At 36.7% G+C, this 13,967-nt stretch overlaps 1 protein-coding gene across 2 annotated transcripts; it reads right to left on the reverse strand.

Moving 5' to 3' along the window:
• Positions 1-2,171: 2,171 nt before the first annotated feature.
• LOC147291397 (uncharacterized) lies at positions 2,172-5,262 on the reverse strand. Of its 2 annotated transcripts, XM_086236995.1 has the most exons (9): positions 4,934-5,262; positions 4,510-4,817; positions 3,900-4,031; positions 3,518-3,784; positions 3,152-3,406; positions 2,938-3,051; positions 2,724-2,837; positions 2,510-2,623; positions 2,289-2,409 (listed from the first exon to the last, which is right to left on the reverse strand). In XM_086236995.1, the coding sequence occupies exons 1-8, from the start codon at positions 5,157-5,159 to the stop codon at positions 2,534-2,536; spliced, it is 1,506 nt and encodes a 501-aa protein (XP_086093121.1). In that variant the 5' UTR covers positions 5,160-5,262; the 3' UTR covers positions 2,289-2,409; positions 2,510-2,533. The 2 variants fall into 2 exon arrangements, with proteins under 2 accessions (XP_086093120.1, XP_086093121.1); XM_086236994.1 differs by having other exon boundaries at positions 2,172-2,409; positions 2,510-2,837; positions 4,934-5,260.
• Positions 5,263-13,967: the final 8,705 nt, after the last annotated feature.

The following is a 13,967-nucleotide window of genomic DNA, read 5'->3' on the forward strand; positions in this document are numbered from 1 at the left end:
TTTCTTCCTTTTAGGAACCTTGTAAGTGAAGGTTTTGTACTCACAACAATCTCGAGTCTTCAGGAAGATTCTAGATTCTACCTTGTGTTATGCATCAAAGCCTTATCGGAGACCACAATCGTTCCAAATGATCTCACAATACATTTATTTACTGGGAAAAAAAATTCAGTCTATTAATTAATTTATTTTTTACGTAATTTTGTATTCTTTTTTTTTTATTGGTCCATGCGTAATTTAGTATTCATCATGAATTTTATTTGATGGATGTTGACTATTGTTTTCAAGTAAAAATTTTCTAACAGTAAAACTTATATTTGACCAAAAAAAAAAAAAAGTGAAAGTTATAGAATTTTAGATTTTAAGAAAATAAAATTATTGTTATATTCTAAGAGAAGTGATGATGTTTTATTTATCAATAATGTTATACTTACCACATTTTTATATCACATTTTTATACCATCTCACGTGTCATTATTTTATTAGACATAGTTTTTATTTTTATTTTTGGGTTTTTATTTTTATTTTTTAGTATTCAATGTATGAATGTCATGTAAGTTACCACATAAGATGATATGAAATTATAGTATAAAAATGTGAGATATCTAGCACTACTGTTTATTTATCTATAATTAATGTTGAAAAAGCCCACCATATAGTTTTGATGTAGAAATTTCATGTTTTAATATATTTCTTTCTTCACCACTTTATGTTGGAGCTAAAGTTGTGTGGCTCAATACCAAAAGTTATGGATGTGAAAAGGAATCACACGTTAAAAAAGTTACACAACATATTTATTAGTGATAAGCTACAAATAGCACTAATGTTTTTTAAGATAAAACCTTATATCTAAAAAGATCTAATAGACCATACTCTACCATACTTGAATTATAGTGGACCGTGGTTAAAGTGGAGACAGTATCTAGCACAAGCTATAAGCCCATATATAATAAGTGGCAAAGTCAGAAATTTAGAATAACAGGGGCCTGAAAAAAAAAAAAAAAAAATTACAAAATATTAAATCACAACACTTTTATTTGTAATTGCCTACGGTGGGTTCTCACTTCTCAATTTCTCATATTTTGAAAATGCCTTATTACAAAACACTAGCAAAACAAAAACAATGCTAAAATTTCCAAGAGAAATGGAGAAAAAATGAGCTTAAACATATAAATTTCAATCTGCGTATGCTAAAAAATATCTGTCGTTAATTTGTTAGTGATCATAAAAAGTCAATAATCTATCCAGAATTACCAATATAAATTATTAAAATTGGCCGGAGTAAAACTGTAAAAGTAAGTATTATAAGGAAGAAAAGAACACAACACAACACAACAATAACTTCAGTACAGTTGGTGTGTGGCTTCATTTACAATGAGCAACTGAGCAAGTGATGTTCGATGGTTAATAGGTGCATTTCATTATCATTTTGAAACTTTTACCTGTTATGTCTCACATTGAGTTTTCTACCATCGTTTTTTTTTTTAATACAATTATATGGTGTGTCTTAATTACCACGTAACTACGATTGGCTAGCTGACTAGAGTTGAATACCAATTCTTTTTTCTGCAGTTGAATAACTCAGTCAGCTATATATGAGCAAATCCGTACTCATGTGGTAAAGTTTCAAGTCACACGCTCACACAAAGATAAGGGTGCTGGAGTTGAGATCGCAAGTCATTCTTGCTAGTCAAAATATCTGTGTCACTGTGTGTATTGAAAGGCAGCTTATTTTAACTCTAATTCAAAATTTATTATTATTTCCTGCAAAGCCAGTAGCAATGACAGCTGTAAGCATGTTAGATGCTTGTTAGTGTGAAATAGAATTGTGCAGTTATGTGCTTAGCATAATGTAATATTTATTCAGTTTCCAGTTTTCTTTTAGTAGGCCATGACATATCCAAATGCCCAAAATCAGTATTGAAGTGATTTTCCCCCTTCTATTGCTCCATAAGCAATGGCTTTGAACATTGACATTGCACAGATAAGTGCTAACAGATTGCACAGCGTTTTCATCCATTATGTTTTTTTCTTAAAACTGAGCAATGGCATGTAAACTTTGTCATTGTGGGAACAAATGCAAAGAGAGAAAATAAAACACAAATTCCATTCAATATAAAAGGTCCGAAATAAACAATATTCACAAGGATACAATTGAAAAAAAAAAAAAAAAAAAAAAAAACAATATTACAATGATACAATTTTTGGTTCTAGCCTTCTAGGGGTGGGGTGTTTTAGCAAATGAAATTGCCAGTTACTGCATTCATCTTCTTGACAAACATTTGCAAGTGGAACATTTCCCAGATTTGTGTATATTGGTGACTACAGTGTGGAGGAGTAGTAATACTGTGACTGATGTGGCTGAGTTGGATGTAAAAGTGAATCCAGACTGTTTTCTGGCTGAGCAAATGGCTGCTTGATTAACAATCACAAACAAGAAAGTGTTAAGTCTTGATATACTTATTGTGCTCCATATTAAGTTCATATTAGATATAAGCATGTTTATTCTCACCTCTAGATTTGTGTATATTGGTGACTACAGTGTGGAGGAGTAGTAATACTGTGACTGATGTAGCTGAGTTGGATGTAAGAGTGAATCCAGACTGTTTTCTGGCTGAGCAAATGGCTGCTTGATTAACAATCACAAACAAGAAAGTGTTAAGTCTTGATATACTTATTGTGCTCCATATTAAGTTCATATCAGATATAAGCATGTTTATTCTCACCTCTGGATTTGTGTATATTGGTGACTGCAGTGTGGAGGAGTAGTAATACTGTGACTGATGTGGCTGAGTTGGATGTAAGAGTGAATCCAGACTGTTTTCTGGCTGAGCAAATGGCTGCTTGATTAACAATCACAAACAAGAAAGTGTTAAGTCTTGATATACTTATTGTGCTCCATATTAAGTTCATATCAGATATAAGCATGTTTATTCTCACCTCTGGATTTGTGTATATTGGTGACTGCAGTGTGGAGGAGTAGTAATACTGTGACTGATGTGGCTGAGTTGGATGTAAGAGTGAATCCAGACTGTTTTCTGGCTGAGCAAATGGCTGCTTGATTAACAATCACAAACAAGAAAGTGTTAGGTCTTGATATACTAATTGTTCTCCATATTAAGTTCATATCAGATATAAGCATGTTTATTCTCACCTCTAGCATCATATCATCTGCGGCTTGATTTTCAAAATCAGACATAGTGTAGCTAGGAAGAAAATCAGACGTGGTGTAGTTGACAGGTTTGTTGTGACCATGGGTTGAAATATGATTCTTATACGTAACAAAAGAATCATTTTCTCCAAGTGGAGATTTCCACATATTGTATTCATAATTACAATAAATTGGTGCCTGCTGTATGGCTTGCTGATAAAAGAGTGAATCCAAATTTTCTTTTGGTTGAGCAAATAGCTGGATTAAGAATTACAAACAAACAAACAAGCATTAAGTTTTCATATGCTTCTTGTAACCTATACTAAGAAATTCATATCAGAAATGTTTGAAAAACATGTGTATTCTCACCTCCATCATCGTATTATTTGCAGCTTGATTTTCGAAATCAAACACGGTGTAGCTACTAGGAGCTTCACCTTCATCACAGGTTGAAATATCATTCCTATCGGTAAGAGAGGAACCATTATCTCCAAATGGTGATTGCAACTCATTGCAACCATCACTATTGCCATTGGCTTGCAGAACATCTCCCAGCTCTATTGGTGACTGCAGTGTGGAGGAACTGTACTCCTGTGGCTGCAGCTGATAAAAGAGTGATTCCCCATTTTCTTGCGGCTGAGTATATAACAAGATTAAGAATTATAAGCAAGCAAGCACTAAAAGTTTGGATATCCTTCTTGTGCTCCACATTAAGAAAAATGTTCAAAGACAAAAGCATGCTCATTCTCACCTCTGGAGTCATATAACCTGCAGCTTGACTTTCAGAATTAGACACAATGGGGCTGCCTGGTTCACTTTCAGGGCAGATTGAAGAATCCTTCTTATCTGATTTATTCTTCAAGCGGCAGAGAACAAAGTCCATCTGTATTAGTTGGAGAACAATAGAGGGTGAGCTCATGGTGTAGAAGCAGGAATATCTATTATATAACTACCAGAAATTGCAATTCTTAGCAGAGCACACACATCAAACACATCAATTCATGTATGGCAAGCACAACCTGCTTGTTTATCAACCCGTTTTTGCATTAATTGTGTATTTAAAACTCCACCACTATGTTATGCACCAAATTTTAATCCAATACACAAAACGTTGATGCTGCATGGTCCAAACACAACACAGAACAACGTTGTTAAACAAGGAACCCATTACCCATAAAAGAGAATGAATGAAATTTGTATATATGAAATTTGTAAATAATCAAGTAATAGCATATTAAAAAAAACAACAAAAACAAAAAGCTTGAAGAAGACATGTATCAATGAAAGAGAAAACAAGAAATCCATAACAAATTGCAGTGAAAACAAAGTCTGAATAACACATATGAATGAAAGAGAATGACCTTGGCCTGCTTAGGATTAGGAGGGGCTTCAGTATCAATAAGATAGTATTCATGTATGACCCAGTTGGTCTTCTTAGGCTTGGGAGAACGAGAGGCACGACCTTCGTAGAAGGTCAAGGTCCTCTTCTTCCCAATGACAACTTTGGAAAGCCGAGCCTTGATTGCACGTTCCTTGCCTGTGATTTTCCAGTAGCCTTTTTGGGTGGTCCTGTTGGAGCGAGTGCTATTGGTGTACTTGTAGTCCCTTGGGCTGAAGAAGAACCACTCCAATGCATGAGTCTCTGTCTCAGTTTCTGCGACCAAGAGCGCTGCAAATGCAATATGCAACACAAAACAAGTTGTTGAAACTTGAACCCAACCACAACCAACACTTCAATGGCGCAAATATTCAAATGGGTAGTGATCAAAGACAAGAATAGAGTACCAGGTAAATCACTAGGCTCGTACTTGCAGACATCGATTTCTGGGATGTGGGAATCCATGCCCTGCAGCTTGTTCCTCAGGTAGTGGTTCACCAGCTCCTCCTCTGTGGGTTGGAATCTGAAACCCACCGGCACTGACACCGGTTCTGCTGCTGCGCCTGATGTGTTGTTGTTGTTGCCCATTTGCTCTCCTTCTCTGTACAACTTGTAAGAACCAAATTGCTTCATCAGCACCAAGAGCGAGGTCGTATTTATAATCACACTCGCTCACTCACTCAGGTCTTGAACTTCCTAAACAAGGTTGCGTGATTCTTTAATTTTTGTCGTTTTTTGTCTACCCCTCTTGCAAGTTTTGCTTTGTTTGAAACAAAGAATAAAAAAAAAGAAGACATGTAAAGGTCCTAATCTGTTTGATGAGTAAAGTTTCAGACTGTTACAGGTCCTTTTCTAAGCTTACTTTCATCGAAGGTGCTTTCCCTTCATTGAAGTTATAGAAGTCTTTTTCTTTCTTTGAATTCCACATCACATGGGTATTTTTCTGAATTTTTTAAGTGGTTCGACTATTTGCCTGAATTCAAGTCCACATTCCCATCTCCATTGAAACAAATGAGTCCTCCAACGTTTACCCATTAACCTTTTGCTTTTGCAGTTCTAGATGCTTCTAAAGACAATATATACTTACAAACACACTTTTAAGTTCACTCAGCCATTTAACATCAAAGAGATTTATAGGCTTCTCTCAAAGCCATACTCTTCTAGGTGGTATAAATTTAAGCACATCAATGAATGCAATATAAACCAATTACCTCAATGCAACCATGTATTGAGTATTATTCTTAAAATACTGATAATACTTTATTTTTAACTAGGCACCAAAATTGAAATATTTGAGTACTTGTCTCCTGAAGCCACCTCAAATATAATTTGTTTTGAAGATGACAATTCAATTTCCTTTGAAAATGACAAATATACATACGTCACATCTTAGATAAAATTTGATATTGTTCTTACCATATTCTTTGAATGAGTAGAAATTTCACATGGCACAGTTTTTAACGTAGTGATTACCACGCTTGTTAGAGGTGTTTTTAGTACCCTTCTTGCATGCTTTGGTCTTCACCCCTGTGCAATTACTCCATTATATGTTTGCATTAAGTTCCTATACAAGTACATGTAACAGTGTGTTGATCAAAATGGTTGCCTAGATGCAATATGCCAATGATACATATTGTTGGCTTCGATCCTTGGTTTAAAAGGTTTGGAAAAAAAAAAATATATAACAATCTACATCTTTCTTTTATGCAATGCTCGACTAATGGAAAGAGAGAGAGAAAAAATAACAGAGAGAATCAAACAATGGCACTGACCATTGATAATGGGTTTGGATTTAGTAACTTGATAATTCTTTTGTGGGTGGGGAATCCATCCCTTTCCTCTCAAAATAATTCCAGAGTTTCTGATCGGAGAATAGATATATCCAATGGGGTTTTATAACTTCCCCCACAAGTAGTAAGTAGTCAAGAACTTCTGCCCCAAGTAGTCTTGGACCCCACCTCAAATGCCTCCATATTCTCTAGCCAAATAAAGTCCTTTTCTTTCTTTAAATTCCACATCAAAAAAAAAAATAGAATAATGAAACCCATGTTCACATGGGTATAATTTTCTGAATTTTTAAGTGGTTCGACTACTTGTCTATCTTGAAGTACACATTCCCATCTCAGTTGAAACACTTACAAGCACTTTCAAGTTCACTCATATTTAACATTAAAGAGATTTACAGGCTTCTCTCGAAGCCATACTTTTCTAGTTGGTATTAATTTAAGCACACCCATAAATGCAACGAAAGATATATAAATGGCTTACCTCAATTGAACCATGCATGTATTGAGTATTATTCGTAAATTAAAGACTTGATAATACTTTAATTTTGGCTAAGCACCAAAATTGAAAAGACTATGAAACTTTTATGACTTGACTTTTGACAGATCCCTATTTGGGCTTTGGATGACATTTACACACATTAATAACTACCCTCCTATCTCAATAGGCGTATGGTGATCACTCGGCCATTTATGATTCTTTTTGTTTTCCAATTTGATCCTAAAAGGCTTACCAACCGATCCCTAGTATTGAAGACCTCTTCACATTGTGATTGGTACTTGAGATATTTGAGTACTAGCTTGTCGTTCTGGGTCGTCCTAAAATGTAATTTACTTTTAAAGATGATAAATATACATATGTTGTATCTTAGATAAAATTTGATATTGTTTTTACCATGTTCTTTGAATGAGTGAAAATTCAACATAACACAGCTTCTAACGTAGTGATTACCGCACCTGTTAGAGGTGCTTTTAGCACCTTTGCAGGTAAAAGAAATTCAAGCCCTATATATGAAAGAAGCTCGTAAGAAAATTAAATGCCGCATTTGATAGTATGCTACTCTGCCTGATGAATAATAAATGGGCCCTTCAGCCAGACGATCTTATCCAAATTGATAAAATCTGTGAAATTAGCCCAATAGGTAAAGAGCTAAATGGACCCAAGAATAAGGGGCCTTTTGGGCTGAGCTTATAAAATCAATAACGAAAAATGTTTAAAAAAACTTTGGCTCTTTGTTAATTCAAAATGCGTATCATGTGTTATATCATTTTGGGTAGAAAATGCAACTAGACTAATGAAAGAGGAAAATTGGTTTCAAAATTAAAGTTACAGGGACATAGGGCCAAATGCGTGAAATTCTCATCCCAAAAAGTGCCACATACTAACTGATAGACATTGCTAAAAAGATCTCATTATAATGTAGTTTGAACTGGTTACCATATCTTGTTGAAGTTATGGTTTTAATCTTTCTTCTTTAATCCCCATATGGTACTTGATTTATAACTTTGGTGGTTCAGAACTCAACATGGACTCAGAAGTTCAGAACTCGACGTGGACTCGCAACATAGACTCAGAAGTTCGTAACTTGGCAGACATAGTACATGATATCCTTCTAAAGATATTTATGACTCTGCATGTCATGGATTTGATTTCTGGTGTTTCTCACGTACGTATGTACCTCATGTTGTGCAGCTATGCATGACCCCATCCTTTGGAAGAAGCTTGACTTGAGTAGGGTGAAGTCCCAAATCTTTAATTCCTCTCAAGAACCGAATACTTGGCCTCATCATCACGAGTCAAGTCAAAGAATAATGGGAATCTTGGAAAGTGCTTTAAGTCTTAGTGGTGGGAAATAGGAAATTCACCAAATATTAATATTTGAGCAATTACAAGGATAATCTATAAATAGGCTGGAACTTAAACATGAACATTCGGATTATGATATCACATTATATACTGGACCCAAAAAGGTGGTTAGCGTCATATTATCTTAGTAACTGGTTAGCTCTAGAGAGCTCGAGAAGAGGAGAGACGGGGACTCGATCTCTTTCCTTTTTTCTCAAATGTTTTACCTTTTAGCTATTTTTTATTAGGCCAAAGTGCACTGTTAGTCCCTATACTTTAACAAAAATTCCGCTTTGGTCTCGTTCTTTCAATTTTGGAAATTTCAGTCTAGCTAGTACTTTCATTAAGTTTGTAATTGGGTCCAAATCATTAATTAGGTTTAAATTATTGGTGAAAATATGACGTAACAGAGATATTTTGGACATTTTAAATAACTTATGAGTGGAACTCATTTAACAAGGTGACGTTGTCCAATCACATTTGGACACATGTCTTTTTCTAAAAAAATCATTTAAGATTTTGTCTTTCCTTTCTTTCTTAATTATCTTTTTGTTAATTATAATATATATAAATTGTTTTTTAGACCATATTAATCATGAAATGTTTAAATTAAATATTCATTCATATGTGTTGTCATGTCATATTTATATCTCAAAAAAAAACGGAGTTAACAGTTTAGACCTAATTGCAAACGAATGAAAGTACGAGACTAAAATTGTCAAAATTGAAAAAACGAGGACCAAAGTGAAAATTTCGTTAAAGTACATAGACTAAAAATGTACTTTGGCCTTTTTATTATGAAGTTTTCTTGCAATATGATTAAGAAAAGTTTCCTAAAATTATATTATTATTAAAAATTATGTATATTTTAGTCATTTTGTACAGGGGTATTATTGTTCAAAAATATTTAAGATATGGGTGTCCATAGAATCCCTCGTAGAATTTATATATATTCTAGCCCATTGGTTTCAATTAAAACTGTCCTTCTAACCACATATTCAAGTTCATTGTTTTCCCAAAACCACTATTCGAGAACATTCCACTCCACCTATAAAATTGACTTTAGACAGCCGGTTAGCTTGCACATCAGCGCCATACATCCTAGTCAAATTTTCTTGTTTTGTCTTTCGTAAAGAAAATGATTAAGGTTTCCGACGCCACTGAAGGCCAAGATGAAGAGGAAGGTCATGCCAATGATGAGCTTGGGATATTGATTTGAATTAATCATCAATATATTCAATGATTTACCAGAGGTATATAAATATACCTTGTTCAATTCAACTGAATGTAGCACATGTAATTTATTAATTTTTCCCTTGGTTAGTAATTAACACAAAGTTTTTATATGTACTGACGCTACTTCTGAATCTGCGGACCATAACTTGGACTCCTTGAAGCCTAAAAGATTGTTTGATTTCTAAAATTTCATGGATATTAATTCATGAATTTGAATGTCATGGATTTGATTTATGATGTTTCTTGCATATGTACCTCTTGGCGTGTGTCATGATCCCATCCTTTGGAAAAAGCTTTACTTGAGTACGGTGAAGTCCCACATCTTAAATGTTCCTCGAGAACCAAATACTTGGTCTCATAATCAAGAGTCAAGTAATAGAATGATGGGAATCTTGAAGAGTGCTTTAAGTCTCAGTCGCGGAAGTGTATCATGCTTTGTAAGACCCCGTATTTTTCAAGGAGTTTTTTTAAATATTTTGCGAATTTATTTTAAAGATTTTAGAATTTATTTGGAATTTAAAAAGGTTTTGGGTTAATTTTTAAATTTTGTGTTAAATTGGGCGTGACAAAAAGTTGACTTTTAAAACTAATGGACTTTTGTCTTTGACTTTGAGCACGTTGAAAAGGTCTCGAGTCCACAAGTTCGTAGACACGCGGCACGCGTTGATCGGAGTTATGATTTGGAAGATACGGACATGTGAAGTGAGTGGAAAACTTGTAATTTTTACGAAAGTGGGTTTTAAATACCCAAAAAGTCAGATTTCTCTCTCCCCCCCCGTGTCTCCCTTCTCTCTCTTCTGTCTCTCTCTTCGCCTGCCCTCTCCCCTCGGCAGTTTCGCCGTCCGGCCACCCCTCGACCAACGGCGGGCACCGGTGAGTTTCTCTCGCCGTCGCCGACCTCTAGCGGCCGTCCCCATCGCCGGCCGACCATCGTCGACGGAGAAATGACGCGAGACAGAGAAGATGTCCTCGTCGGCGATCTCTAGTTTTCCGGCAAAATCGCGGCGCCGGACCACCTAGGTTCTCTTCCCCAGGCCCCGACGAGTTCAGCCATGGCATCCCCTAGCTCCGACGACCCCTCACGATGGCAGATCGAGAAATTTCAGGCCGGCGGCTTCTCCGGCCAGTTCGAGCTTTTCCGACAAGATTTGGCCTTCGATCCAGTTACGAGAAATGATCCTCTAGTGTGGTTATTGATGTTTTGCAGGTTAAGCAGGCTGAGGAGGCAGTAAGGAGAAGACGAGGCAGTGGGACCTATTTTAATTTGATTTAACTGATTTTATACAGTGAATTTTACATAAATGTTTTGGGCTCACACTCTGATTTATTTAACGTATTTATTTATTATATTAAGTGCATGACTCATTCTTTGAAAAAAAAAAAAAAAAAGGGTTTGAAGGACAAAATTTCAGTGTATTTTTGGGCCCTAGGATCGGGGCGTTACAAATTGGTATCAGAGCTAGACCCGGCCGGAAGTGTGTGGATTGCAAGACCCAGGGACCAAGACCCTGAGTGGGCGGCTGCGCAAGGCAGTGGCGAGCTACCAGGTGAGGAAAAGTGAGTGATCCCACACTGCCCGGGTGAGGAATGGTGATGTTACAGAAAGTTTGAGGAAATCAGTTGAGAAATCAGTTTGAGAAAATCAGTTCAGAAAATGTTTGTAAAGCCAGTTTGAGAAAGAAAATAATTTTTATGTGATTTCAGAAATGTATTTTATTTGAACCATGAAAATGTTTGAGAAAATTTTGAGAAATGTCCCCTGCACTGCCATTGCCTCTCTGCTCCTCAGCAAGTTCAAGAAAAGTTGAAGTTGGAGATTTAGTAAGAGGTTTGAATTTAGAAAGGTTGGAGTAAGATTATTTGTTAGAGAACAAAGGTTCAAGGGAAACAGTAGAGTAGTATTTTTAGTTGGTTGAAGGGTTTGTTCACCGAGTAAGTAGGGTTTTCAAGGTAGTAGCTAGGTAAGACCTAGGTTGTTGTTTGTTTGCCGGAACTCAGCGGTTACTGTTTTGCGATCTCAAGTGGCAACGCTTCAGAAGTGGTTGAGCGACTCGCACATGAAGATGGAAGTTCTGAAGATAGAGAATTCAGAGTCATCGAGAATTGAGGCAAGCTACTGGAAAGAATCGAAGATCAAGCTGAATGCACTCGAAGATCTTGGAAAACGGATGCGGATGGAACACGACAAGCTCGTTATCTGCAGTTCCCAAGTGAAGGTTTCGATTCGTCATCGTATTTTATTTTACATCGTGCTTGCGCTATTCTCAGTTTTTCTTTTAACTGAAAGAGTTTTCTGACGTGTGATTTGTTGTTGGTTGTGCTTACTTGTGTTTGTGTGAGCTTGTTCTGTTTTTACTTTCCCTTGGGAATTTCGAGGACGAAATTTTTTTTTAAAGGGGGGTAGATTGTAAGACCCCGTATTTTTCAAGGAGTTTTTTTAAATATTTTGCGAATTTATTTTAAGGATTTTGGAATTTAAAAAGGTTTTGGGTTAATTTTTAAATTTTGTGTTAAATTGGGCGTGACAAAAAGTTGACTTTTAAAACTAATGGACTTTCGTCTTTGACTTTGGGCACGTTGAAAAGGTCTCGAGTCCACGAGTTCGTAGACAAGCGGCACGAGTTGATCGGAGTTACGATTTGGAAGATACGGACATGTGAAGTGAGTGGCAAACTTGTAATTTTTACGAAAGTGGGTTTTAAATACCCAAAAAGTCAGATTTCTCTCTCCCCCCCCCCACGTCTCCCTTCTCTCTCTTCTCTCTCTCTCCGCCTGCCCTCTCCCCTCGGTAGTTTCGCCGTCCGGCCACCCCTCGACCAACGGCGGGCACCGGTGAGTTCCTCTCGCCGTCGCCGACCTCTAGCGACCGTCCCCATCGCCGGCCGACCATCGTCAACGGAGAAATGACGCAAGACAGAGAAGATGTCCTCGCTGGCGATCTCTAGTTTTCCGGCCAAATCGCGGCGCCGGACCACCTGGGTTCTCTTCCCCAGGCCCTGGCGAGTTCAGCCATGGCATCCCCTAGCTCCGACGACCCCTCACGGCGGCAGATCGAGAAATTTCAGGCCGGCGGCTTCTCCGGCCAGTTCGAGCTTTTCCGGCAAGATTTAACTGATTTTATACAGTGAATTTTACATAAATGTTTTGGGCTCACACTCTGATTTATTTAACGTATTTATTTATTATATTAAGTACATGGCTCATTCTTTGAAAAAAAAAAGGGTTTAAAGGACAAAATTTCAGTGTATTTTTGGGCCCTAGGATCGGGGCGTTACATGCTTGATTTTCTATTTCTACATGGTCACAACAAATGAGCACTTGATCTGTGCAGCTAAAAGGTCTTTCCCAAAGTGTACTATATAAAAATGGTTTTATTTGAACATAAATTGTCTGATTATGATAGATCTGGGACTAATACTGATACTCCTTGGAGAAGCCCCAATCTCAAGCAACTTGTTCTACCTGCAGTCTGGAATCTAGTAACAATGGCTGGATTCGAAAACCCTACCAAGAATTGGAAAGGGCTCGAGTCATTGACTATATATTCTATGTATTTATTTTCCTGCTACCATCATGAAAGTGATTGAATTATGTGCCCTTTGGACTCAAACTTTGCAGGGGCTATTGCTGCCTTTACCCCAAAGTATTCTAGTTATCCTCTGCTTCCTTCATTTTGGGAAAATTTTACCATGTAATGTTTTATTTGTGATGATTTATGTTTCAGAAAGTCATAAATGTGAATTCACTGCTTTAGCAGGAAGTTGAAAATGGACATATATATATATATGCAATGGATTTATAATAAAAACATAATTAGTAATTAGCAGCTTTAAATGGATGGTATCAAATCATTCATCAAGGTTGCACGCCAACATGGCAACATGTGCATGAGCATAATCAGACTCGAGGCCCGTGCATGAGGTGTTTGAACTTTAAAAGGCATTCTTTAGGGGTTGCTCGGATGCATTTTGAAAGAAAACCAGATTACATGGAGGTGGTTCAAGTGCTTCTCACATTAACTGTGGGCTCGTTTGTATTTAGGGATTTCATTGAGAGGATTTGGATTTGAAATCCTCTAATCCAAATGCTCCTGTTTGGATTCAATTTAAGGAATGAATTTGTATTTGGCCCAAACCATGGTAGATTTTAGAATCCTAAATTCATAGATTTCAAATACTTTCTTCAACTAGTTATTTGAACTCTCACCACCACACTTTCTCTCTCCCTCATCACCTCCGGTCACCATCGTCGGCGGGACATCGACAGCCAATGGCGCTGGCAACCATCTCCGCCCATCACCGACAACTATCTCCGGCGACACCTCTAGCCAATCTCCTCCTTGTTCATGTTTTAATTTCAAAAAAGTTAAAACAAAGTGTGGTTGCTAGGGTTTGAACCCCCATCCTTATACAGACAAATAAAACCCCAACTAACTAAGCTAAAATCTATGAAATATTTAAATAGTAAATTAACTATTAAAAACTCCTTAATTAGAGCTTAGTTATTTCAAAACCCCTACCTTTAATAAAACTAATTTAAAACCCCCTATTAATTACTTAAACTCTCCCAAAACTC

Source organism: Dryas octopetala, chromosome 3 (genome assembly GCF_963921425.1).
Source record: "Dryas octopetala chromosome 3, drDryOcto1.1, whole genome shotgun sequence".
Classification (NCBI taxonomy): domain Eukaryota; kingdom Viridiplantae; phylum Streptophyta; class Magnoliopsida; order Rosales; family Rosaceae; genus Dryas; species Dryas octopetala.

Excerpts from the sequence above, each read along its gene's own strand:
- LOC147291397 (XM_086236994.1), bottom strand. The coding sequence starts at position 5,159 with ATGAAGCAATTTGGTTCTTACAAGTTGTACAGAGAAGGAGAGCAAATG. Across the intron at positions 4,818-4,933 it reads CGAGCCTAGTGATTTACCTG|CGCTCTTGGTCGCAGAAACT; the intron begins GTACTCTATTCT and ends TTGCATTTGCAG. Across the intron at positions 3,052-3,151 it reads CAGATGATATGATGCTAGAG|CCATTTGCTCAGCCAGAAAA; the intron begins GTGAGAATAAAC and ends TTAATCAAGCAG.